At 47.4% G+C, this 27,702-nt stretch overlaps 1 protein-coding gene across 13 annotated transcripts; it reads right to left on the bottom strand.

Moving 5' to 3' along the window:
* Window positions 1-530: 530 nt before the first annotated feature.
* LOC120661417 (ATP-dependent DNA helicase SRS2-like protein At4g25120) lies at window positions 531-27,296 on the bottom strand. Of its 13 annotated transcripts, none has more exons than XM_039940283.1 (30): window positions 26,800-27,293; window positions 25,839-26,009; window positions 25,412-25,651; window positions 24,325-24,366; window positions 24,072-24,235; window positions 23,399-23,585; window positions 16,784-16,840; window positions 16,590-16,695; window positions 16,380-16,513; window positions 16,223-16,297; window positions 16,008-16,133; window positions 15,810-15,938; window positions 15,648-15,731; window positions 14,957-15,070; window positions 14,766-14,866; window positions 14,181-14,247; window positions 10,844-10,894; window positions 4,274-4,351; window positions 3,935-4,138; window positions 3,797-3,835; window positions 3,301-3,372; window positions 3,140-3,226; window positions 3,012-3,068; window positions 2,195-2,355; window positions 1,910-2,003; window positions 1,629-1,679; window positions 1,371-1,433; window positions 1,215-1,274; window positions 1,060-1,122; window positions 531-861 (listed from the first exon to the last, which is right to left on the bottom strand). In XM_039940283.1, exons 1-30 carry the CDS (start codon window positions 27,223-27,225, stop codon window positions 772-774), a joined length of 3,393 nt encoding a protein of 1,130 aa, XP_039796217.1. In that variant the 5' UTR covers window positions 27,226-27,293; the 3' UTR covers window positions 531-771. The 13 variants fall into 13 exon arrangements, 7 of the variants coding, with proteins under 7 accessions (XP_039796217.1, XP_039796218.1, XP_039796216.1 ...); XR_005669884.1 differs by having other exon boundaries at window positions 536-861; window positions 2,926-3,068; window positions 3,136-3,226; window positions 26,800-27,296; XR_005669886.1 differs by having other exon boundaries at window positions 542-861; window positions 2,926-3,042; window positions 3,136-3,226; window positions 26,800-27,296.
* Window positions 27,297-27,702: the final 406 nt, after the last annotated feature.

The raw sequence follows: 27,702 nt of genomic DNA, 5'->3' as shown, positions 1-27,702 counted from the left end.
ATGAAGACTTTAGTCCCGGGTCCAAAAGCTAGGGGGAGGTAGGGAGCTTTTAGTCACGGTTGGAGACACCAACCGAAACATAAACATTTAGTCCTTGGTAGTAACACCAACTTAGATTAAAGAGTGACCCTTTGATCCCGGTTGGTGACTCCAATCCGGACTAAAAGGGCATTTAGTCCCGATTGGTGGACAACCCGGACTAAAAGTGTCTTTAGTCCCAATTGGTGGCTCCAACCGAGACTAAGGTTCTTCACAGATTAATTTAAAAGAAAAGCATCCTATCAAAAGTCACATGTGCTGTTTAAATGGGGTGGTAAAAAGCTACGCCGCGAAACCAGATGTCTTGGTTCAAATCCTTGGTTGCGTAGAATATTTTTTTTGCCTTGCAGATGACCTTTGATCCCGGTTATTTTACCCGGGACTAAAGGGTCGGGACCTTTAGTCCCGGACTCTTTGTTCCCTTTCAAAAATCGGGACTAAAAGGAGTTGTGGCCGGGATTAAAGGCCCGTTGTACTAGTGTCTCGATGGCTAATAAAGAAAGAACCAAATATAATTATATGGTTAAAAACAGAATTCTGAACGGAGCTATGTCATACAACCTTGATGTGTCCAGTCCACAACAGAGTTCATACATACTACACTCATAATATGTACAGCACGCACATAAGGTATACAGCTATACAGTTCGAACTTTGAACACGACTCAACCCCATGATCCCAAAATCTGCACGAATTGGAGCGGTTGGGTACATCTGCTCTGCAGCATTAAGTCAGAGAGATTTGTACTTTTCGATGAGATGAGATGCATGTAATCGAGAGGTCGGAGTGATGGTGCATCCAAGGTTCCTGAGGTAGGATATCTGCAGTTGGACGCAGAGGGACTGTGTTTAGTTTGGTCTGAAAATAGAGTGCGACACATCTTGAGAAATAACAGGCACAATCATGAAGAGAGCTGATGGACAGAAACATGGTTCCAACAAACTAACAAGTTGATGCATCTAGAAACGCAAAAATGAGAGCATTTACAACGAGATGAACAGAGTTCTGAGATAACAGACCTGCTTGGCTGTGGGTTCTGATGAACCCATGGAATTCTCTATCCTCTGCTTTTGGAAATGTTCCTGAAACAAAACAAAAAAAGTCACCAAAAAAGGTATCCCAAAGGACATTTGTATTAAGAATGCAACACATTTGTGATGCCCCAGAATCTTGCCTGTCTTTCTCTTGTTAAATGGCTCCGCTTCTCAATAGGAATCTGTTCCCACTTGATAACCTGAATTTCACATCATTGCATTATTTATTTTATTTATTACAAGGAAAACAAACAAGATTGCCGAGGTGTAATACCGAGAAAAAAAACTAAACTCACATATTGTGCATAACCAAATGCTTCATCGCAACTTAGGAATGACTTCAGCTTTCGCAAGACATCCTGGATAAGAACTTGCCATCAGTTTTGTTTGCTAGGTTAAGCTCTTGAATGCAAGAGACTACACATTGATTAGCTATATGATCTTTTACTATTACAAACAACAGTGCAAGAACACAGCAAACGATGACAAAGAACAGATTAACTGATAGGACAATCAATAAGTCAGGTGATGTTTTGGGATGGAAAAGAAGTCACCTTGCGTTTGTATCCTTTACCTTGTAGGCGTTCATCAATCACAAAATTGATCTGAAAAAGTCAAGCATACATCCATCATGAAATAGCCATATAGGGGCAATAGCAATCGCAAAGCTTCAGAGTTTCAATGTCACAAACTTGCGATCAGTCAACCAGAAAAAAAACTTGCAACCACAAAACAGCAATAATGGAAGGCATCACAGAATCCTAGCCTGCTGATAACTACCATAATTCAGTTCTCCTCCTCCCCATGTTCGTGTAAATGATGAAGAATACAGTACCTTATCAAGCAATCTCTTTGGATTTTGAAATGCCTGCTTCTTGCCCCAATGATGAAATATATGTGAGACAACTGATCTATCGTCAATGTCAAACCTATAAACAGATTGATGAATCAAGTGAAGTGAGGGAACACAAATGTACCAACTAATGTAGCAAAGCTAAGTTTTTGCGTGAATATGATGAAATCTGTTATTCAGGAACTGAAATGATTATGCACAAGACAAATATCTTTTTTTCAAAGAAAAGTTAAAAATGAAATGTCAGATCACAAAAAGATGATTCACCTTCTCAAGAAATCATTAGCACATGCCTGAGCCAGTTCCAGGCAAGGTGTAGTTTCATTCTGTTCCGTAATAGGCTTTCCAATTGATGTATCCCCTTCAGGACCATCAAAAGAAACATCCACCGAAGGCTGCTCTGGAATTTTTCTGAGACTCTCCTCGCCCTGCAAGTTAATAAAGACAAAACTGTGAAGAATTATCTACATATATAAGAGCATCTCCAACAGATTACTCATATCCCATATCTAAAACATATTTTCTCTCCATTACCAATAACTACTTTTGTGTTTTAGGTAATAGTTGCTGCAGCAGACTACCAAAATGCAATCACTAAAACACACCTACATTTAGGGGAGAGGGAGGTGTGTTTTAGTGATTACCAAAAACTTATAGGTAATGGGGATTAGATTGGTAATCTGCTGGAGCATCTCCATCACCAAAACATTATTTTTTTAGTATTGGGAAGAGGGATGAGTAATTAGTTGGAGATGCTCTAAGATATTACATGAGTATGACTGACAATGAAAGAAGTAAACAAATAGGCTCATATTGAGATTCTGAACAATAAGGAACAGAGGATAATTTGAACTCAGGAAAGTCCTTCGGTTAGGGATGCAAGTGGGTCAAATCAACCCATTGACTCATCCTAGTTATTTTAGTTACCTATTATATGTCCAAATAATTGGGTGGAAATTGAATGGAGTGGTTTCAGGTCGACCCACTTGCATTCTTACCTTGGCCATCAATAAAATAAGAAAATATGTTGCTCAAATAGGAAAGGATTATATGTAGTAGAACTAGATCCCAAAGTATTGCTCACATGGACCTCTAGAAGGTGAACAGGAATTTCCCTGAGAAAACGTGAAGGTTGCAGAAGCTGTAAACCAATAGTGTAAGTAAAAAAATGATATTGCTTAAACATAAGCATGAATACACAAAATAACCTGCCTGACGATTAGAGTCAACTGTAACATGCAAGATGTATAACTTTTTCCGAGCTCGTGTCATTGCAACATAGAATAACCTCCTCTCCTCCTGAAATTTTGAACAAGTTACCAAGTATATACATTAAGGACATATATGGTGAAAAATATATTTTTTAAACAAACCTCTAGTGTGCTTCTAGCTTCTTTCACGGTGCCATTGTATTCATGCAACAAAGGAATTTCTGAATCGTTTGCCTGTGCAAAGAAGGGTTTGAAATAAATAAATAAATAAGTTTTTGATAAATTAGCATTATTGCTAATACATTATATCACTATATATGAAACAAACATTTATTATGATAAAGCCATAAATTAGTATGTTATTATTTGGACTCATCATTGAGCTTCAATACTTTTCCATGTGTTCCAAATTATCAGGAAAAAAATGTTAACTTTCTATCAGTTCTGCTGGTAGTGACATTTACCCTGTACATGTGATTACGTTAGCACACACACTGTTTGAAAAAAAAAGAATACTCTATCAAGCCCATCTAGACTCTAGCTTAGCACGTAATCGCTGCTAGACTGTCTGGTGGCCTCCTCATATGCCCGTCTAATACTATACATGTGAAAAGTATTTGTATTTGTATCTAAGCTTCCTGTAGAGTTAAGAAAATACCTGCACAATGAACACAACATCCCACTCCAAACCTTTTGACTGCAAATTCATGAGGAAAGATCATCATGTATCACAGTGTCACCGGATTACCAAATGGCACAGCAAAACAATACTAATTGATGTCAGGAGATAAAGAACCTGATGAATAGTTGTTAATGTGATGGAATTCTTATTTTCCTCCTTCCGGGATCGAAAATTTTCAATTTCCCTCAAAGATATATAATCAATGAAAGCTTGAAGTGTAGAAGTGCAGCATTTCTCCTCGCTCTTGCTTCCCTCCATTGAGCTAGAAAAATGTGTTGACAGGAAGTCAGACACATCATCCATTAGAAACTGAAGAACCTGCACTGATCCAGTGAAAAGTGATGTCACCTCTTCTATATGCCACATCCAGAATGTTTTGAAATAACTTTTCAAATCTAAATTTTTCTGAAGCATAAATGATAAAAATAAGTGCATCGATGGGGTTGAACTTACTGATCTAATATCACTATCTTCATTTAACAATTTGCCATTGTCAACATCAACAACTGCACGCTTTTCGAGGAGATATTTCTGCCAAAGAAATGCAATAAAAACCTTAACAGTGATTGAATAGAAAATAGGTGCAAATATTTAACACAGATTAGCAGTGGACCAGTGGTAAGCTTAGACTGCCTCAAGGTTTGGCATGGCGAGAAGTCAAGCAACACTGCACAATATTTCGAAACAACGTTTGCAAGATGTAGAATTAGAAACAATGTTTGCGACGAAATTTTCGAATCTTCAACACTTAACCATTTTCACTGGAGATGCACCCCACACAGAAGGAAGGAACTGAACATCTTTGTTGCTCAGGAGATGGAATTTAAGTCCATGGCCTCAATTACCAAGACCATTATATTCCATCACTAGGCTACACAGGAGTCCCCATTGGTACGAGGATATTCATAACAACTTTATTGTCTACCCAAAAATAATATGTAGGTCTATTGCATAACTTCGTATTCTGTACAGCATAAATAATTTACTCTAGGTACCTTGCATGATTGATTGTAGATCTAGTTTCAAACTATGCATGGTAAACAATAATGTTACAATGACTGAATGCAACATTATGGTGATATGGTTTACAATGACAGGATAGTGAAGGTGCCATGCCGCTTTGCTAGATGATAAGATGATTGATTCCTCCTATGGTTTGGTGTTTTATGATAGATTCCATCATCCCTAAGGATGTCCTTAAACTCTTGATAGGTTCCAATCTAGGTTTTGGGTCCATAGGCATACTACTAGGACCAAAGTTGTGCCAATATGCAATTGTTGTCTGTAAAACTTGTTCTATTGTTTGTTACTTCACCGATGCACGCATTGCTTTTTCATTTTATTTGGGTTTCATGGGCAAAAAGGCATTACTGACTGACAAAGTTCGGCTAGGCGGCGACTACTCGGCGACTACTCGCGACTAGTCGCTGGGCGAAGCCCGTCGCCGCGACTAGGGGCATAGTCGCGCATCGCGGCGCTAGGCGGAGCTAGGCAACGAGTAGGTGCGCTAGGCGGCCGCGGACGCGGCGCGTAGGCGCGCGAACGCGAGGGCGGCCAATTTTGGCCCGCCAAATCGGAGTGCGGCAACAAGACCCAGGCGCGGGAGGATTAGGAGGGAGCGCGGCGCCATTCGCTCGTCCCCGCGCAAGATTTGGTCGTCCCCGCCGCCGGTCCTCTTCCTCCTGCCCACCGGTCCTGCTCCTCCCCTGCTCGTCCAAGCTCGTCCCCTGCTCGTCCCCGACTCGCGCGCCGCCGGTCCTGCTCGTCATCGACTCGCCGCCGCCGGTTCTACTCCTCCTCTGTTCCTCCCCTGCTCGTCCCCGACTCGCGCGCCGCCGGCCCTGCTCGTTGTCGACTCGCCGCCGCCGGTTGTGCTCCTCCTCTGCTCCTCCCCTGCTCCTCCCCGACTTGCGCGCCGCCGGTCCTGCTCGTAGTTGACTCGCCGCCGCCGTCCTGCTCGTCCTCGACTGGAACTCCTCCCCGCCGCCCACCCCAAGAACCCAAGGTGAGCTCCCTTCCCTCCCATGCTCCTCTCCCCTCCCATGCCGGTAGCTCCTCCCCTGCTCATCTCCCCTGTATGACTGAATCTGCATATGTTTGTTCAGTCAGTTAAGTCTTTTATTTACTGAATGAGTCTACTGAATATGAGACTACTGCTGCTGTCATCATTAGTTAACAGATCAGATTTCCAACTGAATGATTGCAGTTGCAGTTTACTTAATGTCTAATGTGCATGCTCTGTTCCCTGTTCTCTGTACTGCGGTTCATTGGTGAACTCTTGAATTTGAATGTAGGATGTCGACAGAACAAGGTGATTCTGCACCAGATGCAGGAACTGAGGCAACTAATCTCCTGAAAAGAAACTCAGATGATGTTGGATGGGAATATGGTGTTCTTGTTGATGCTAGCAACAAGGACAAGGTGAAGTGCAAGCTCTGTGACAAGGAGATGAGAGGAGGGATTCATAGGTTGAAGGAGCATTTGGCTCATGAAGGAAAGAATGTGAAGAAATGCATAGCAAGAATACCACTAGCTATGGAGGCTAAAGAGAAGTGCAAGAAGGCACTAGATGATGCAAAAAGGAAGAGAGAGGAGAAGACTGTTCGTGAGCTAGAAATTAGAGAGGAAGTTCATGTATCTAGGGTTGGAACAGATTCAGATGAAATCACCTGTGTTGGAAGTTCACAGCCCCATAAATTAGGACCCATTGACAAATGGACACGTGCTATTGATCCTAAAGCTACCAAGTCTGATTCTTTGAAGCAACAGCAGTTGAACAAGGAACTTTGGAAAGAAAGAACCAATGAGGTGCATAAGTACATTGCAAGATGGGCCTATACACATGGTAAATTGCTAGTATACTATGCTGTTTTTACATTTCAAAGTTCATTTGATGTTGTTTTCCTATACTGAACACTAATTATGCTTCTTTCAATGTTGTGTTGGCAGGAATTGCTTTCAATGCATGTGATAATGATGAGTTCAAGCAAATGTGTGAAGCAATTGGACAGTTTGGTCCAGGACTTGTACCTCCAACTCAAGATGCACTGCGAGGGAAGTTGCTGGAAGAAGAATATGAAAGAACCAAGAGTTTGCTGCAGGAGCGTGAAGCCGAGAAGATGAAAAATGGGTGTTCTATTATGACTGATGCTTGGTCAGATAGGAATAGGAAAAGCATAATGAATTTGTGCACCAATTGTGCTGATGGAACCTCCTTCATCAGCTCTAAGGAGATGTCACATGTCTCACATACCAGTGAGGTCATCTTTGATCTTGTGGACAAATCAATTGAAGAGATTGGTGTAGACAATGTGGTGCAAGTAGTGACTGATAATGCCTCTAACAACATGGGAGCAAAGAGGCTATTGGAAGAGAAGAGACCACACATATTTTGGACCTCTTGTGCAGCTCACACAATCAACCTTATGCTCCAAGGAATTGGCAACATGACTCGGTTCAAGAAAGTGGTTGACCAAGCAAAGGTAAATTACCATATTTGTCTATGGTCACACAAGGACATTGGAGTGCTTGAGATACTTCACAGAGGGGAAAGAGGTAGTGAGGCCAGGGGTGACTAGGTTTGCTTCAAACTTTCTCACTTTGAGTAGCATCCAAGAGAAGAAGGATCAGTTAAGGAAGATGGTGGTTCATAGTAGGTGGGACTCATTGAAGGATGTGAAATCAAAGAAAGAAAAAGAGGCAATAGCAACTATATTGAGTCCAAACTTTTGGAAGGATGTGAAGCTAACATCGACTGTTTTTGAGCCATTGGTCAAAGTCCTCCGTTTGGTTGATGGGGATGTGAGGCCATCCATGGGTTTCCTTTATGGAGAATTACTAAAGGCAAAGAGACAGATCAAAGAGGCCTTTGGAAATGTTGAGGCTCGGTTCAAGGATGTAATAGCTATTATTGACAAGAAGATAAATGGAAGACTTGATTCTTCATTGCATTTGACAGCCTATTTGCTGAATCCTCACTATAGCTATAGTGGCCCATCAATCTTTGATCAGCCCAAAATATCAGAAGGATTTATAGCTTGTGTTGAGAAATTTTATTATCATGATGAGGACATGCAACATCAGGCTGCCAACATTGAACTAAAGAAGTTTCAGAATAGAGAAGGATCCTTTAGCAAGAAGCTTGCTAGGACTTTTGAAAACTTTGATTACAACCCAGGTAGAGCTACTTCCTATAAGCTTGCATGGCTCATGGTTGTTTGTTGTTTGCTGTTTTCTAAACTAATAGAGGTGTTTTTTTTTATTTCAGCATCATGGTGGAGACTATATGGATATGAAACACCAGCTTTACAGAAGATGGCTACAAGGATCCTATCTTTGACATCAAGCTCTTATGGTTGTGAAAGAAATTGGAGTGGATTTGAAGGGGTAGTACCTATCTATTATGAACATTTCAGTTTCAGCAGCATTACAATTAAATTGTAGAACTGAGAATTGTCTTTTTAAATTGTAGATACACACTAAGAAGAGGAATAGGCTTACTACAACCCGCCTCAACAAGCTGGTGTATATCCAATTCAACTCCAAGCTGCTTAGTAAGAGAGAAAAGATCCAGTCAAACAAAATCACTGATGTTCTCTTGTCTAGTGATACAACTGAAGCTCAAGGTTTTCTCCAAGAGGGTGGGGATGATTGTGCATTAGTTGACTTTAGAGATGGGGAGGAAGATGAGATGGAAGGCACAAGGATACCTTGGTCTGTCATTAGAGAGGCAGTGGGAGCAGATGAACAACTTGAGCTGCGTAGAAGTGCAAGAGTGAGGGAGCTCTATGCAGAAGAAGAATTTGAGTCTGAAGAAGAAGATATGTGCTACAGTGAAGATGAAATATGATCTGGACCATCTCCATCTAGTAGTGAAGCCTTTTGTGATGCCCTAGTCTTATGAACTGCAGCCATGTCACTTTGTGTCTGTGTGTCTTCTTTTGTGATTTGTGAGACCTGAACTAAGAACTATGTGCTTGTGCTGTCCTTTATTTATAAATTGTGTTGTGCACTTGTATTACTGTCCTATCCACTTGTATTGTAATTACCAGCTGCTGATATGGTGTGCTTAACTGCTCATGGATGGGAGGCTGCTGAAATCATCCAGATAAGTCACAATTTAGTGTTTTCTATTTTTTTTGATGAACAGCTAGCTGTCTATTGACTAATTTACTAACTACTAGCTGTCAAAATGTGTTGCAGGAGCTAGGAACATGCAAGAGTAAGCTCAGCTAAGAATCAGATATGTCTACTGGCCCTATTTTTATACTTACTGTGACTCATATATAGTAGTTATATACATATATATAGTTATATACATAATATATATATAATTTATGGCTATATTGCCAAAACGCCTAGAAAAACGCCTAGAAGCGCCTAGGACCGAGTACTCCCGACTAGGCACTAGGCAATGGGTCAACGCCTAGATTTCGCCTAGCGCCTAGCTGAACTTTGCTGACTGATGGCAGGAATCGATGGACAGACATGCCAATCAATGGTGCCCATTGCCATCACAAATCATGCTTCATTGAACTTCTATTATTGTCTACGACAGAATTATAATGATTTCATTGCTAATGGCGGTAACTGCTTAGTTTCTTGGGACAAGGTTCAGCGGCCTCTTGAATATGGTGGTCTGGGAATTCACAATCTGGAAGTTTTTGGGTGGGCACTATGAATACGGTGGCTCTGGGCACAAAAAACTGACCCCAACAGACCTTGGGCTGGTCTCCCGATTCAAGTGCCGGCGAAAGCAAAAGCTCTTTTTGATATGGCAATCGATGCAGTGGTTGGCGACGGCGAATCCATCCTATTCTGGACAGACCGGTGGCTTAATGGGGGAACACTGGCTGAATTAGCCCCCAATGTATTCAGAACTGTACCAAAAAGAGTGAGAAAGTCAAGGACAATAGCTCAAGCACTACAAAATAGAGGGTGGGTTCAAGACATTAGAGGTGCTTTAACAGTTCAAGTCTTGATGGAGTATCTGCAGGATTGGGACCTTATGGATGGGGTAATTTTACAGCAGGGGGTACCTGATCAGTTCCGGTGGAAATTAAGTCAGTCAGGTTCCTATAGCAGCAAAACAGCTTATGCTGCCTGCTTTGTCGGCTCCATCAGATTTCCACCCTGGAAGCGAATCTGGAAGAGCTGGGCTCCTCTGCGCTGCAAGTTCTTCCTCTAGTTAGCCATCAAGCAACGCATTTGGACTGCTGATCGCCTCGCCAAGCGGGGCCTGCCTCACCAAGCTGCTTGCCCTCTTTGCGACCAAGAACATGAAACAGCCTAGGCATCTCCTTCTCACCTGTGTGTTCACCCGGCAATGCTGGTCGCTAATATCTCAGCACCTGAATTTGGTCATTGCCGGGCCTGCTACTTCGACGACCAGTTTTTCAGCTTGGTGGAGCTTAACTATAAAATCTGTGCCAAAAGATCGTCGCAGGGGTCTGAACTCCCTCATCATCCTGGTCACATGGGAAATCTGGAAGCACCGCAATGCTTGTGTGTTCGAGGGTGCTCGTCCAAGTGTTCAGTTGCTCCTCCAGACTGTGTCCAGCGAGTGTGCTCTTTGGTGCATGGCAGGAGCATCCAAACTCAAGGAGCTCCTAGATAGGTCGATGCCCCTGGCACCTTAGGTCCTAGGGGCATGGTCATGGATTGTTTTTCTTTTGTAAGAGTCGACCTTTACAAAACTGTACGGAGTATAGGGGTTGTCTAACCTCTGTACTCTCTCCTTTTTTCTATCTTAAATGAAATGACGTGCAGTCCTCATGCACCGTTCGAGAAAAAATGATTTCATTGCATGAAGCCATAAACTAAACTATGACACCAGAAATTGTGAACCAACTTCACATGCAAATTAACAGGGATAAACTATGACTGTTAAAGAAAGAAACTGTCACTTTTAAGGCGTTTATTTCATCCAACGAATTCACAGATCATAAACAAAAGTGAGAAATCACTACATTAAAGGTGCAGCTCATTGAATACAATTGCAACAAGTTAACTGTACGTCTGTACCTGAGGTAGCATGTCTCCTGCAGAGGAAATGATGACTGAAACTGATTGTTCCTAAAAAACGCAAACAAAAATTTTTTAGCTCCTGAGGAACTGACCAAAGATATATAAACTTTTAAAACAATACAACAATGTTTTAGGGAAATAAAGTAATACCATAACCATCGCTAATTGCTCACATTTGTACACCCTCTGATCCCAAATACAAGTCCATTTGAACTTGGGGTCTTGGTGTAGGAGGAATAGAGATGCGTATAATGATGGATTGTATTAGCCTGAGCCTTGGAGCTGAATATATAGGGGTACATGACTTAGAGGGCAAGGAGCCTCTCTTACAGATATGGTATGATACGGATACAATCATAATCTACCTAATATACTCTAATATCGCCCCCCCCCCCCCCCCCCCCCCGCAGTCACAGCGAGAGCGTCGCAGACGGTGAGACTGGAGAGAAGTCGGTAAACTGACATCCACCCGCAGTCACAACGGTCAGTGCACCGCAAATGTTGTGGTTGGAGTGGAAACCCACAAGGTTGCTCAAGCAGATGATAGCCCTTTGTGCCGATGTCGAGGTAGCTGAGCTGAGGATGAGTAGCCATGGTCGATGATGCCATGCGTAGGGTAGCCGTGGTCGACGTAGCTATCGAGGTAGCCGATGCAGAGGTAGTCGCACATGAAGCCGCTGGCGCACAAGGGAGCGCCAAACAGTGGTGGCGCGGAGGCGCCGTAGACGACGACGGTACAGTGATGCGTCGGGGACGAAGGGAGGGTGACGCCGTCAAACCGCCAAGACCGAGGCGAGTACCGGGTTTGCCAGGCCCAGTAGCGCGTCGGGGACGAAGGCACGCACCAGTGCTACCAATACCGGACGTACAAGGGAGAGCGCACAACCAGGTCACAGAATGTAGGGGACCAGCAGAGGAGGTCTCGACGACAGTTGTGATGCAGAACGTCGAGGAAGAAGAAGCTGAAGCAGCCCGCGGTAGTCGGAGTAGACGAAGTAGGCGGAGTAGAGACGATGGTGGTGGCCACGAGGTCGTGCTAGATGAAGCGTAGAGATAGAGTAGACGAGCACTAGCCCAAAGGCCAGCTAGCTTGGCGTAGTGGTCGCAGCGGCGGCGGTCGTAGAAGTCGGCGAAGAAATCGAACAGCTTGATGAAGACCATGTGCGCAAGGAGCAGCGACACATAGTCAGCGACGAGGTCGTGGACGTGGTCGGCGGCGGTGAGGATGCAACGGCGAAGAACACCACGTGTGGCACCGCTGCTGCCCGAAGAGGCGACACAGTGGCAGCCCTCCATGCTCGGGAAGGACGCGCTTGACGAAGACGGACATCACGGGAGCCGGGTGGATCACACACGTCGGCTGATCAGACCGAGTAGCGTGAGGTGAGACGACGGTGGGCGAAGTCGGTGAAGGCATCCCAAGGGTCGACGTGCGGACAAAGCGGCGAGGATGGCGGTGCAGACAGTGTCCCCTAGGGCGACGTCCATGTTTCCATGCCACACATTCATAGGCGAGGAAGAAGCCGGTGAAGTCAACGCCGACACTGAAGTAGAGGCGCAAGGTCGACAGGCGGTGGGCGACGCAATCCCGTTTTCTGATCGGGCAAAAGAAAAATTAATGCAACAGCAGCTCGTGTAGTACCCCGGGCGTGCGTAGCGAAGCCCCTCATCCTTTTTGTCTATTTTCTCCTCTCACGGTCAAGGAGTCCATGGCAGAGAGGGAGAAGACAGAAGGATAAGGGGCCGCGCGTGCGGCGATGCGGATCCTGTCGGGGCGCCGGCGGACCCCGCCGGATCGGGCAGCTCCTCGCCTGGAGCCGTGGTGGATCCCGCGGGTCGGGTGGTTCCCCGCCTGGAGCGGCGGAGGATCCCGCCCGGAGGCGGCAGCACCCAGCGGCAGAACCCGCCAAACCGGGCGCCGAGCCGCGGCCCGAAGGTTCCGGGGCGGCGGATCCCCCCTCCCCCCCCCCCGAGACGACGACGTCTGGCGGCGGAGGGACAATGTGAAGCGGGACGCCGCCAGGGAGGTTCGTCGTCGACAGCGAAAGCAGCACTCGGCAGCCCCTGCTACCACCACGGCAGCACGGGTAGGATGCGGGTGCTACAGGAGGCCGCGGCTGCCACCACAGTAGCGCGGAACAGAGTTGTCGTCAACGGCTTCCATGACGGGTGATGAGGTACGATCCGATCTACTACTGCTTGACGCTGGATGACAGCGGGTCAACTGGATCCGTCGCGGAGAGTGGAGCTGCCCCTGGTGGAGATCATGAGCGACCTCCCCGAGGGCGCGCTAGGAGGCCGTCGAGGGGGCGCGCTGGAGGCGCACAGTGGAGGACGACCGGCGACGCGAGGAAGGCGGGGGCGACGGGCGATGGTGGCGGCAGCAGAAGGTTTACTCTAGGATCCCAAACCCTAATCTCGTGATACCATGTAGGAGGAATAGAGATGCGTATAATGATGGATTGTATTAGCCTGAGCCTTTGGGCTGAATATATAGGGGTACATGACTTATAGAGTAAGGAGCCTCTCCTACAGATATGGTATGATACGGATAGAATCATAATCTACCTAATATAGAGATATCCCTAATATACTCTAATATTTGGCCTCTTGGGCACAAGAATTAAGATAAGAGGTACAGTAATCCTAGTGCCCATCAATTATTGCTAGACTTAAGATAGCTAGCAAGTTTACTGCATTGACTAAGGTGCATTAAAAAAAACTCGATATGCAAGGGGCAAGCTGCTCCCCAAGCATTAATGTAAGAAGAAGACCTCTCACGCAGGCCAAGAAAACCCCCGAACCCCTGCCCCACCCTTACACAGGGGTGCCGTAACACATACCGTAATCCATGTGAGAACGGGCCGGGGTGGGCAGGGACCTATTTCCATGTGCTTTGGCGTGTAGGCAGGCGAGGGGATTTTTTTATCCTCAGCCTGAAATTCGCTCCCACCGGGAGTTGAACCCAAGATCTGAGGAGTGCTACTGAGGCCACCTAACCTAAGTACCTAACCAATCCGGCTAGGCACCCGTTCGCACTAGGGTGCATTAAAGGATGGGGCAAACATGGAAGAATGAAGCAAAAGTTGCATTGGAGTCATCATGTACTAATACTTGGTGCATTTGGAAGAAGGCTAGATGAACTAAAATTTTGTGAGTTAAATATCCATGTATACTTTCCATATATACTTAGTCTTTATGAATTATTTTTGCTTTTACTTAATATGAACGGGTGAGGTAGCACCACACGTACACAATGTAATGAGATATGACTGTCTATTGCAGAATACACAGTAGACAGTACAAAACTGCCAGTGGAACAAATGACCCATACCCTCTCAACAAGTTTTGATAGGCTATCCAAGGTCGATAAAACCTTACGTCCTTGAGTAATCTGGGCCCTACAGTCAACAAAATGAGACAATCATAATAAAGTCATACTGCACTCAATTCTTGAGTGTGGAAATAACGTCAATAACAATAACTTAAAAAGAAGAAAGGTGACAAGACTAAGATTAAAATGGGAATTGTTCAATGGTTGTACTCAATGGGAGCCTTGGGAGGCAGTACAGCAGTTGGGCAGCTCAAGGCACACACACAACATGCATATCAGCATACACAATATCCATCTCGGTGTAAAAATGTGAGCATGAACAGATGGTTCTTTTTTCATTAACAGGTTTCGTTTCAAAGAACAAAAAATGAATATGATGGCTTCTTGCCCAAACTATATGCAAGATGTGCAAGTTCGATCCTTGTAATGCATGGATCTCATTTTCTGTCAAGCCGCTAGCAACCATTTGTCATTCAGAGAAGAATAAAAAAAATTCTGCAAGGATCATCAGATAGAAAAATAACATGATTAGCAGTAAAATTATGATGTTTGAGAACAATAAGCGAAAAAGGAAAAGGGAACAACCTTTTAAAGGTACCAGAGACCTTTGCACTGAAGATGTCAGTAGCAGCAGATACAAAACTACACTTTCTAGCCAGTGAAATCTTTTCAACATGATCTATCATCTGATGAAGCGCAGAAATTATCAGATTTATGCATATTTAACATATAAAAGGGTACAAAAGTAGAAGAACTAAATCGGGTAAAAGTTGAACCTTCTTCTTTTCTTCTTTGTCACTAGGTAAAAGGGCCTTGAAAGCTTGACGCCATGGGCCATCATCACAGCCAGGTAATGTGGTCCGAAGTATTGCCATGATAGCTTTGATCACCTAGAATAAGTGCATGGTAAAGCACTAACATTGTGACAAAATTGATATTATGCAGAGAGTTATTGCAGTCTTTGCATTCACAGGTTTGTTATGCAATTATTAAATAATGAGTGCAATAACTACTGTGGCTTCCCTACATATATCACATTAAAATGAGAAAGATGAGACCAACTTAGGATTTGGTTATGGAGAAAATACCAAGTTCAGGCCAGCCATCTTTCAAAGACACATGGTAAGGCAAAAAAAAAAACACATAATATGCAGCGAATTCAGTAACAATAGCTATGTGACTATGACTTACATCAACCCAATCAATAAAATTATATAGATATAATGATCGGTATTTTGCGTCAAGAACTAACAATAACATATGAGCATGTAAAATATTCGAGTAAGTTATTTGCATCCCTTACAAAATAAAGAACAGTTACTAATTTGGAAAGCTTATGAAATTCCCCAGCTTGAAAGTGTTAGTGGCAGCAAGGACTATAAAATTGAAAGCTACAAAGGACAGCCAGAAAACCATAAAAAATTTCTACTCTGTAGCGAATCTCCAAAGTAAACTAAATTCAGATACCTTTTTTCTGTAGAAAGCCACACCATGGACGTTAAAGGGAATTTTCCGGTTGCGAAAGGCCACTTGGAACGCTTTTCCAGTTATCTATTTAGGAGAAAGTTAGGTCGCAAGCATAACCAAAATATAGTCCAAAATCAAAATAGACTACAAAAAAAAATCAACCTGTCTTCGGTACAGGACAGCAATGTTGCCAAAGTTGCAGCCTTCAGCTGAACTAGACGTAGTTTCGATGATTTTGTCAATAACAAATGCACATTGAGAATCTTCACTATGGCACTCCTTGACAGTAATCTATGCAAAGTTAAGAATTATATAAGTAAAAAAAAAGATGCAAGAACAGATGGTGACAATTAAGGATACCTTACAACCAGAAGGGTTATCAGTCTCAACAAGCTTATGATGATGACGTTTCGTGTTGTTGTGAATTAAAGCGGTTGCTGCTTCAACAATTGCCCGTGTGGAGCGGTAGTTCTTGCTCAATCTGATCTGCAGTCAATGGCATATCAAGCTACTTAACAGATCAAAACAAGACTAACACAACTTGAAAGTTCCCATGCAGGCAACAGCACTGTTACCTCTTTGTGATTTGGGAAATCTCTGCGAAATGAATCGAAGCCAGATACATCAGCACCATTGAAACTGAAGATGGACTAACATAAGAGAGGACAAAAGCTTTAAGTAATTCAAAAATCAAAAGTCTCAGGATGTTAGATGTATATCGAATTTGTGTACCTGATCCTCATCACCAACAATAGTTATATGATTGTGGGAAGCTAGAATCTTCAGAAGACAGTATTGCATAGCACTGGTATCCTGAAACTCATCAACTACGATTGCCTGCCATATATCCTGGCACTCTTTGTATACTGCACAGGCAAGGAACACACCGTTTTAATCAACAAGTCATCAAAGTATGGTGATTGAGATTAGAACTGAATCTACCTTCAGGAAAGTTCGTGAGAAGAGTTATGGATGAGTTTATAAAATCATGGTAATCTAGAGCATTACAGGATCTTAATATTTCATTGTAATGCCTAAGAACAGAAGCCTACACACAAAAAAAATGCAGGCAAAGGTCAAATTGGTCATTAAAATGAAGAATGCAAAAATAAGTTACACAAAGTAGGAGAGCTTACTCCTGTCAAGTCACCCTTCTTTTCATACTCCTCTGGAGTTCTTCCTGAAGCTTTTGCCTTTAAAGAAAGGTGGAAAGGTACGGTAAAAACAAAATGAAATTACCATAGCGGCTAACATAGCAACAAATCAGCCCACATTGTGGATACCAAATTATTTTCCTGAAAAACTCTAGTGACCAATGCTTTCAGACAACCGACATTGATAGGTTTGATCCACAAGGCTCCAGTGTGATAGACATTCTAATTGCAAGTACAACAGCATAGACCAATATGTTACACAATGCATAGTGCACAATATAAAGCTCCTCACCATGACTATAATTCAAGCACTTGAAGTGAACATTTTATGTTAAGGATATAGCTAAATATGGTCGACAACTTAGGATATCATCCAAACTACAATTTCTTTTACTGTTTCTTGTTGGAGTATATTGAGCCCATGTGTATAGAGGCTCATCTAGAGGCCCATGTGTAGATTCTATATATACCCACCCTTCTAGGGTTGGAGGAATACAGCAATTATTCCTTCTATCATGGTATCATTAGCTTAGGTTTAGGTTTTCACCTCTCCTCTGTTTCCAGCCGCCGGCTCTTCTGGTGCCCGCCGCCGCCGGCTCATGGCCGGCTGGCCGCCGGCTTCCTCCCCCTCCTCCTCCTCCCTTTCCCCCTCCTCCTTCCCACCCCTCACTTCCTCTGCTCCGAGCCCCGCCTGGTCCGCCGCCGCCTGGACACATCGGGGTCCCCTGCCTGCTCCTGTCGCCGCCGCCGCTGCTGGTGCGCGCGCGGGCGCGGCGGGCGGGGGGCGGATCTGCTGGGGGCGCGGCCGTCGCCCTGGCGGCGCTCGATCCGCCTGCTGCGGGCGCGGCGGAGGCCGACTCGGCGCCTCCCCTGTCCCGCACGGGTGAGGAGCCACCTCTTCCTGGGCCGCCCCCTGGCTTCCCTCCCCGTGGGCCCATGCACCCTGGGCCGCAGCTGCCCCATCCTGTGGTCGCCGGGCGTGCCGCGGATGCCGAGCGCGCCGCGGTTGCTGCCACTGGAGAAAGCGCCGAAGCTGCGCAGGCCGCCGCCGCCCACCGCGCCGCCGTCGATCCGGCCGTCTTGCGGGCCGCGGCACAGCTGCTGCAGGCTGCGGGGGCCGATCCGGCCGCACTGCAGGCCGCACTGCCGCTGCTGCAGGATCCCGCCGCCACTGTGGCCCACCGCGCCGCTGTCGCCGCGGGTAAGCGGCCCGCCACCGACGCCACGCCTGATGCCGCGTGGACCGGGCTCGGGATGTCGCCTACGGATGCGCCGCTCTCCACCACCGCTCTCCGCGGGCAGCAGGCCGACGCCGCTCTCGCCGCGGCCCTCCTCGCCGCCAAGTCGGAGGCTTCGGCGGCCAAGGAGCGGGTCCGCGTGGCTGCCCTCGCCTGGGAGCGCGAGCGTGCCGCGGCCGACGCCTCCGCTCTCCGGGTCGCCGAGGCGGAGCGCTTCCTCCGCGCATCCTCCGGCCAGCTGCCCGTCAACCCCGAGCCAGGCGCCTCTTCCTCACGTCAGGCGCCGCCCGCTGGATCTGGAGCCCGGTACGACCCGACCGACCCCATGGTCGCCCAGCTCCACCTCCAGGCCGCCGGAGTCCAGAACATCAGGGCCCTGGTCTCCGTCCTCCTCGACCCCGCGTCCTCCTCCTACGGCCGCTGGCGGCACCAGGTTCTGCTCGCCCTCCGCCGCTACGCCCTCGACGACCACGTCCTCGTCGACTTGCCGATCGAGGCGCGGGACGTGGCGTGGCTGCGCCTCGACAGCGTCGCCATGTCCTGGATCTTCGGGACCATCTCCCTGGATCTTCAGGACCTCGTCAGGGTCCACGGCGGCACCGCACGGCAGGCCTGGGTGGCGCTCGAGGGCCAGTTCCTCGGCAACGCCGAGTACCGCGCCCTCCAGCTCGACGCCACCTTCCGCACCTTCGTGCAGGGGGACCTCTCCGTCGGTGAGTACTGCCGGCGGATGAAGAGCATGGTCGATGCTCTTCACGACCTCGGGGATCCAGTGTCCGATCGGGTCTTGGTGCTCAATGTCCTACGGGGCCTGAGCAGCACCTACGACCACCTGAAGGGCTGGATCGCCCGTCAGAGGCCCTTCCCCACCTTCCTGCAGGTCCGGGACGACCTCGCCCTCGAGGAGATCACCAGGGGTCTCGCGCCCGGATCGTCCTCGCCCACCTCCTCCGCGCTCGTTGCTGCTCCACCGACCTCCTCCGCTGCTCCTGCCACCTCCATGCTCAGTGCTGCTTCAGCCGGGCAGACCGGAGGAGGGGGGCCGTGGACGTCGCCGCCAAGGGAGAAGTGGTGGCGGTGGTGGCACCGGTGGCCCTGCTTCTGGGGGTACCAGTACCGGTGGGGGCCGTCGGGGCGCGCTGACACCGGCTCCTGCTCCCGCTCCTGCCCCTGCCGCTGGAGGTACGCCCTGGCCATCCTTCAGCAACCCATGGTCAGGGCGCATCTCGATGTGGCCGTTCCAGGGTCCGGGAGGGGGGCCTCGTCCTCAGCTCCAGCCGGCGGCCATGTTCACTGGCGCTGCTCCACTCTTCGCGCCGTCCTGGACCCCGCCCGCTCAGCCCAGCCAGCAGTCGACCTGGCCTGGGGGGTGGGACCAGGCCGCTCTGGCGCAGTCCTTCAGCACCATGGGACTGACGCCGCCGACCAGCACCGAGTCGATCGCCGACTCGGGTGCCTCGTTCCACACCACTCCCGATGCTGGTATCCTCTCTTCTGTCCGACCCCCACACCCCTCTTGTCCTTCTTCTATCATGGTTGGTGATGGGTCTTGCCTTCCTGTCACCGCCGTGGGTTCTGCTTCTCGTCTTCCTAATGTTCTTGTTGCTCCTCAAATGGTTCACAATCTTCTTTCTATTCGCCAGTTTACTGCTGACAACTCATGTTCTATTAAATTTGACTCCTCTGGTCTTACTGTGAAGGATTCGGCTTTCCGGCGTCCGCTCCTCCGATGTGACAGCCCGGGGCCCTTTTACACTCTTCGGCTTCCTACTTCCGCTGCCTCGCCTTCGGCTTCTTCGTCTTCTACTTTTGCTGTGACGCCTTCTTCCACCACCTGGCACCGCCGGCTTGGTCACCCCGGCCGCGACGTTTTGGCTCAGCTCCGCCGTAGTACCGATGTTCCATATACTATGGCTCCTGCTGAGCACCTCTGTCATGCGTGCCAGTTAGGTCGTCATGTTAGACTTCCGTTTTCTTTTTCTTCTTCGCATACTGCGCATGCTTTTGATCTCATTCACTGTGACCTGTGGACATCTCCTGTACTCAGCATGTCTAGCTATAGATATTATCTGGTCATTGTTGATGAGTTTTCTCATTACTCTTGGACTTTCCCTTTGCGCGCCAAGTCTGAGACCTTCCCCACCCTCCTCCACTTCTTTGCATGGGTGTCCACTCAGTTCGGCCTCACCGTTAAGGCTGTCCAGTGTGACAACGGGCGGGAGTTCGATAACTCCACCTCCCGGTCTTTCTTCCTATCTCGGGGTGTTCAGCTGCGTATGTCTTGTCCGTATACCTCTCCTCAGAACGGCAAGGCTGAGTGGATGATTCGCACGACGAACGACGTCGTGCGCACCCTTCTGATCCAGGCTTCTCTCCCCCCGCGCTTCTGGGCTGAGAGCCTACACACCGCCACCTACCTGCTCAACCGCCTTCCGTCCACTGCTTCTCCTGCTCCCACTCCACACCACGCTCTTTTCAGTACCCCTCCTCGCTACGACCACCTTCGGGTCTTCGGATGTGCGTGTTACCCTAACACCTCCGCCACCGCTTCTCACAAGCTGGCGCCCCGCTCGACTCATTGTGTGTTCCTCGGGTACTCCCCTGACCACAAGGGGTACCGATGATTTGACCTCACCACTCGCCGCGTTCTGATCTCCCGACACGTCGTCTTTGACGAGTCGGATTTCCCCTACTCTACCTCCTCCACACCTTCTGATCCTGAGCTGGCGTCTCTGTTTCCGACTGACCCGGTGGTTCAGCCACCATTATCTGTCTGTCCTTTTCCTGCAGGTTTTCACGGCGCACCGGCACCGTTTCCGGTGATCCCTGCTGCGCCGAGCGCGGCCCCGATGCCCGCGTTCGCGCCACGCGCGGCCCCCGGACCACCGGTCGTGCCGCGCGCGGACCCGGTGTCTCCCGCTGCACCGCGCGCGGCCCCGGTGCCTTCCCCTGCACCTCAGCGGTACGCTGAGCCGATGCAGGTGTACCGGCGTCGTTCGGCGTCGACACCGGCGCCGCCTCCTGCGACGCCGACACCGGAGCCGTCGCCGCCGCCGCCGCCGCCTCCTCCGGCTCCCTCTCGAGCCGAGCCGGAGGTGTACCACCCGCCGGTCATCCATCGGGATCCTCGGCATATCCATCCCATGGTGACTCGGCGGATGGCGTCCCAGGCCGCGACTCTCTCCGCCACCGAGGGAGAGCCGCGGGTCTCTCCGGTACCCTCCTCTGTCCGCGACGCCTTGGCGGATCCTCACTGGCGTCGCGCGATGGAAGAGGAGTACGCGGTTCTTCTTGCCAACCAGACGTGGGACCTCGTGCCGCGTCCGTCTGGTTGCAATGTGGTGACTGGCAAGTGGATCTGGACGCATAAGCGTCGGGCTGACGGCACACTGGAGCGCTACAAGGCTCGCTGGGTTCTCCGAGGGTTCACTCAGCGGCCTGGTGTGGACTATGATGAGACCTTCAGCCCGGTCGTGAAGCCCGCTACGGTGCGCCCGGTCCTCTCGCTTGCGCTCTCGCGCACTTGGGCTGTGCACCAGCTGGACGTGAAGAATGCGTTTCTTCACGGCACCTTGTCAGAGACTGTTTACTGCTCTCAGCCAGCGGGATTTGTGGACTCGAGTCGTCCGGATATGGTCTGCCGGCTCAACAAGTCTCTCTATGGACTGAAGCAGGCTCCTCGGGCTTGGTACTCTCGGTTCGCCACGTTCTTGATAACACTGGGGTTCACCGAGGCCAAGTCTGACACGTCTCTCTTCATCTACCGCCGTGGGGATGAGACGGCATATCTGGTGGTATATGTCGATGACATTGTGCTCACAGCTTCCAGTCAGCAGTTGCTTCAGAGTGTCATCTCCTCTCTGCAGCAGGAGTTCGCTATGAAGGATCTCGGTCAGCTCCACCACTTCTTGGGCGTCACTGTTGAGCCTCGCCCGTCTGGTCTTCTCCTTCACCAGCGGCAGTACGCCCTCGATATTCTGGAGCGGGCTGGGATGACTGATTGCAAGCCCTGCTCCACTCCAGTCGACACTCAGGCGAAGCTGTCTGCTGATCTGGGTGATCCGGTGGCTGATCCTACTGCCTACCGGAGTCTGGCCGGCGCTTTGCAGTACCTCACCTTCACCAGGCCGGACCTCACCTACGCTGTTCAGCAGGTCTGTCTCCATATGCATGATCCCCGGGAATCACACCTTGCTGCGCTGAAGCGTCTCCTCCGGTACGTCCGTGGCACTGTGGACCTCGGCCTGGTACTTCACCGCTCGTCCTCTGCTGAGCTGGTGGTCTACACCGGCGCTGACTGGGCTGGCTGCCCGGACACTCGTCGCTCCACCTCCGGCTACGCCGTCTTCCTGGGCGGCAACCTAGTCTCCTGGTCGTCCAAGCGGCAGCCGGTTGTCTCCCGCTCCAGTGCCGAGGCGGAGTACCGGGCTGTCGCTAACGGCGTGGCGGAGGCGTCCTGGCTACGACAGCTCTTGGCGGAGCTCCACAGCCCGCTCGCCAAGAGCACGCTTGTCTACTGCGACAACGTCAGCGTCGTGTATCTCTCCACCAACCCCGTCCAGCATCAGCGGACGAAGCACGTGGAGATCGACCTACACTTCGTGCGCGACAGAGTCGCCATCGGCGATGTTCGGGTACTCCATGTCCCGACTACCTCCCAGTTTGCTGACATCTTCATCAAGGGGCTGCCCTCGTCGACCTTCTCGGAGTTTCGATCCAGCCTCAACGTAGCTGGTGGCTAGTTGTGGCTGCAGGGGGTATTAGCCTTTTGTACTCTATTTGTACTCTCATCTTGTCCAGTTTTGAACACCGCTGCGTCGGTTGTTCAGACTGCGGGGGGTGTTAGCTTTCTTGTTGTCCAGTCTTGAACACCGCTACGCCGGTAGTTCAGACTACGGGGGGTGTTGGAGTATATTGAGCACATGTGTATAGAGGCCCATCTAGAGGCCCATGTGTAGATTCTATATATACCCACCCTTCTAGGGTTGGAGGAATACAGCAATTATTCCTTCTATCATTTCTGATAAACTTTGAGTGATCCAATACTGCATTTGGCTTTCTATGCCTCCAGAACAATATCTTGGAAGCACCCTAAAGTTTTTTTAATATTTTTGTACTGTGCATTTGTGGCAGCAAGGTGGGAATTAGCAGACACAACCTTGATGCGCAACTTTAAAAAGATATAACAGTAAGAAAATATGAGTGTTACTACCACAGTAAGGAATTCTCCTACTATATTTCCCTCAGGAAAAAAATGTGAGTGTGACTGCCTAGTCCCCTGGTTAAACTCCTATGTATCAGTGCAAAGAGAGCATGGGAAACAAATATTTCTGATGAATCCAACAAAAGTAGAAGGCACCTGTGCAATGAACTTCTGCCACTTCTTAGCTTTGTCTTTGAAAGAACTTTTTATGACCCCATCATATTGTTTAGTTGTATCATCAGCACCACCTCTTTTGTCATTTTCCAATAAACGCTCCGCTTCAATAACTGCCCTTCGTTGTTGTCCATGTCCATATATTATGAATTCAGATGTGCGGCCCAGCCTTCAAAAGATCATAAGGAAAAAGTGAAAAAAAAGTAATGTGTACATAATCCAAACATTCAAGTATCTGCAAAGTGAGTAACCTTCATAAACTGTAAAAAAAAGCAAGGTATTAAAAAGAAAGCATAAAGAAAGAACAAAATCATGGCATTAGATAGTGTAATATACTGAGACATTGGAGTGCAGGTATATAATATCTGTAGTTTGATAAAGCTTAAAACTGATCATGATCATCTATGCTTCTCGAAATTTTAATTGGTTGTCGTCACAATTGAAAACCAAGCTAATTTAATCTTGATAATGCCAATTTACATTGAGCACAGTTTTTTTTTTGGCGCAAGGTCCATTTCATCCAGTACCTTTCATATTTATTCGAAGCAGATATTGTGGTTGTACATAAGTGATTATATTAATACGCAGCACTTCAGTTGGTTCAGCACACAAATCCGTTGTACTATAAAGTATACTACCAACAGAAAAGACGTACTTTTCCGCATGTGTCCTGCAAAGCTGCAAGCAGAATGAGTGAAATGTGCTTATTGCAATCTCCCTGGCAACTGCCTTCCCCACAACTGTCCCTATCCGATCCCTCATTTCTGAGGCAGCAGCTGTGGTGAATGTCATAGCAAGAATGTTTGATGGTGGAATTCCCTAGTCATGAGAAGGAGATGTACGACTGTGAGTTTAAAATGTCAGTACATACTACTTATATAGTGATTATATCGGACACAAAACCGTACCTCTTTGAGGAGTGTGAGCACCCTGCCAACCATTGTGGAAGTCTTTGGATCATGCCAGTTACAGGGGGATTAGTATATACCAAAGCATGGAATACTCACAAGATTATAGTTCCAACAGGTTCGACAAAGTTCAGTTCAACTTAAATGGCACACTTTGTAAATCCAAAACATAACAATGTATGTGATCACCCACAGCATACAAAAAATGCAACCATTTTGGAGACATGAAAAGAAAGTTTAGCACTTGCATGTTATCTTACAAACAAGAAGATACAGACAAAAAAAAAACTAGTTGTCAGCTCATCAGCAATCATTTTATCGTTTGGAAGAATAAAGCCCAGAAGATTTAGTTTAGCACTTATTTGGTATAATTTGTCGCAGTGAATCACACCATTTGGGTTTTGGTAGCATTTCAAATCAGTGTTTACTTTGCCTGTTTACTTGTAGCAGCTACATGAACAAAAGGTTGTTGAGTTAAACCAGTTGATCGAGTCATGTACATAGCTTAAGTTAGCTGGGCTAGTTTGTTAGCGTGTCAACTAGTTTGTTAGCGCGTCAAGCACGTCCTCCGGCGTGGCTGCGTCCATGCAGAAGGACAACCGAGTCTTAGGGAAGACATGCGGTGGTGTTGATGGCCATGGGATGGAATAGTCCGGTAGATGCGGCCTCACCGCACGTTCGGGGTTCCAAGGAGCCACCTCTCTTGTAATGTTCCTTTAAGTACTTGTTAATACACCAGAAAACGCTGCCACATTTGCAGCACCAAAACACCTGTATTCTCTAGTGTTCTTGAGTGTGCTTCCCGGACCCGGAGTTCGCCGGCGATTGGATTCCCGGCGATCTCCAACAAAGGCATGGATTTTTTTAGACATTTGTTTTGTGTATTGCTCTTGATCTGTTAAATGGCTCTGTAAACATGTCAAACCATGCATAAAATTGGCATCAAAAGAGCAAAGCATCTGAAACAACTGTCCACAGTTGAGCCTTATAATAAAAGAATATATATGTTGAAATTAGGGTACTCAATTGATGGTAAGAGTTAACTATCTTTCATGTATCTATAATATTGGATGCTAAGAAAGTATACCTTTCCACTTCCTGGACCAGCAACAATCATTAGTGGAACAGACACATCACTACATGCAGCCTCCCTCTGCTTATCGTTCAGGGAGTGCAAATATTCATAGTACTTCTTTGGAGCACACCCTTCATCTTCCTCCATTTCTAGTTCCATATATTTCATCTCCTTATTGCCGTTGGCAGCAGAACTATCAGCATGCCCCTCATGAATGGTGGCATCAACCACCCCATAGAATGCATCAACAAGCTAAACATATCACAAGAAAAAAGGAATCAAACTCAGTTAGAAACTTGATTCCAAATCAAACCTACTCAATCCAATTTCTAGCTATGCTGATCCTCTTCCTCAGTCCTAGACACAAGAAACAGGAACTGCCTGACGTCCTACAACTATTCATCATTTCATTCTCTGAAAGTTAAAAATAAATAAATACCTCTTCGGGCCCCTTTGCAATGGAAATTACTGGGGAAACTGAAGCATCACCAGACAATGCTATCAAGCCATCTTTTTTGTCCAACTCCGCGATACCCTCCTGACACTTGGCATGAGATTTGGTATAGTGCTCTTCGCTAATGGCATTGATATTCCAAAACGAATCTTCAAACTGAAATCATCTCAAAAGAAATTGAACATATAAATTTCTCTTACAAATCAGACACCTCAATCAAATAGCAGTGACATTTCAAGAAACAATGACACTAATTCTCCAGGTTCATTTCCCTATCTTCCCCACCACAAGGCAATAAACATGAATTTTGTTATGCTTCAGAGGTTTTTCCTAACTCCCATTTTCAGTTTAAGAAACAAGATTTTAAGGAAGTTACTCAATCGCACTCTCTTATTCAAAGGATTCTCCCCAAATCTAAAACAATTCGATGAACCAGAAACCTCATGACCGCAAAATATTCTCACACCTCCCCACCCTCCGCTGTGATGGAAATAGCAGGAGGAAGTGAAGCATCGCCACAGGACAGCACCAAGCTTTTCACCTCCTCCTCCTCCGTTACCCCCCCCCCCCCCCCCCCATGGCTCTCTGCATCAGACTGGGCATCACAATCCTCGCAAATGGCACTGACCTCCTCCCAGAAAGCATCCTCCAGCTAAATTCCACCCAAATGAGAGAGCAACAATGTGAGTTTCTTCAAAAAAAATGGCAGTAAGAGACATTCGCATTCCCATTCCAAAAACGAACCCCATTTCAACAAACAACTTCCCCAATTTCTCAGCTCTCCGCATTTCGCTTAAAATCTCAAACTCTGCATTCGCGAATGAAATAGACCCCAACTATTCCTAACCCCATTTCCAGCGGAAATTTCAGAAATTGGGTCTCAATTCGCAATTTGACACTCTGACCCATTTGGCCATTTCCAGGCGCATCATGAACCAAGACGTACCATTGCTATCTCTGGTCCAGCGTCGTCAATCATCGCCGCCACCGCTGCAGGCGGCCCTTCTTTCATCCCGTTGTTCTCCACCGCCAGCTTCTTATCCTTCTCCTTCCTGGCCGTGGACCGTGCGTGCTCCTCACAGATGGCGTCCACCTCCCGTAAGAATGCCTCGTCCATGTCGTCGTCGTCTCCCAGAAGGAACTCGCACGGCCTGGGCGCCTTCTGGAGGGGAGTGGCGTAACCGCACCCGCCCGGCTCCCCGCCGCCCCGCTGCTCCAGCGCGTTGCCGGTGACATCTGCAAGCGGCCGGCGCGGCGGCAGGCATGGGGATGGCGATTGCAGCGGGCGCTTGCAGGGGAGGAGTGGGGAGGGATTGGGAGCGCCGCGCGAGCAGGAGCGGAGATGGAAGGTATTCTCCTTCAATCGCGACATGGTCGCTGGCCGCCGCAGCCCGCCGGCGAGGGTTTGGGCCTTTGGGGTGGAGAAACCGGATAGGCGGGCACGCGGCGTTTTGGACAATTTTGAAAGGGTTTTTTTATATACAATTTTCGAAGTTCTAAAATACTCCATCCGTTTTAAATTATAAGTCATTTTAAAAAAATTTGAAGAGTCAATTTTTTTAAAATTTTAATAAATTTATATAACAAGATAATAACATTTATGATAACAATGAAGTATCATTAGATTCTTTGTTAATTATATTTTCACAGTATACATATTTGATGTCATAAATCTTTGTATTTCTCTCTATAATTTTAGTCAAATTTTGAGATGGTTTGACTCTCCAAAATTTTTGGAATAATTTATAATTTGGAACGGAGAGAGTATATTATTACAATTCAGCTATTTTGAAATTTACTATTATAATTCTTCACTTCTTTTGAACCATGTTATTTTATATTTTTTTGA

Source organism: Panicum virgatum, chromosome 2N (assembly GCF_016808335.1).
Source record: "Panicum virgatum strain AP13 chromosome 2N, P.virgatum_v5, whole genome shotgun sequence".
In the NCBI taxonomy this organism is placed as follows: Eukaryota; Viridiplantae; Streptophyta; class Magnoliopsida; order Poales; family Poaceae; genus Panicum; species Panicum virgatum.
Note: the sequence above shows the minus strand (reverse complement) of the source record. Positions and strands in the feature narration are given on the sequence as shown.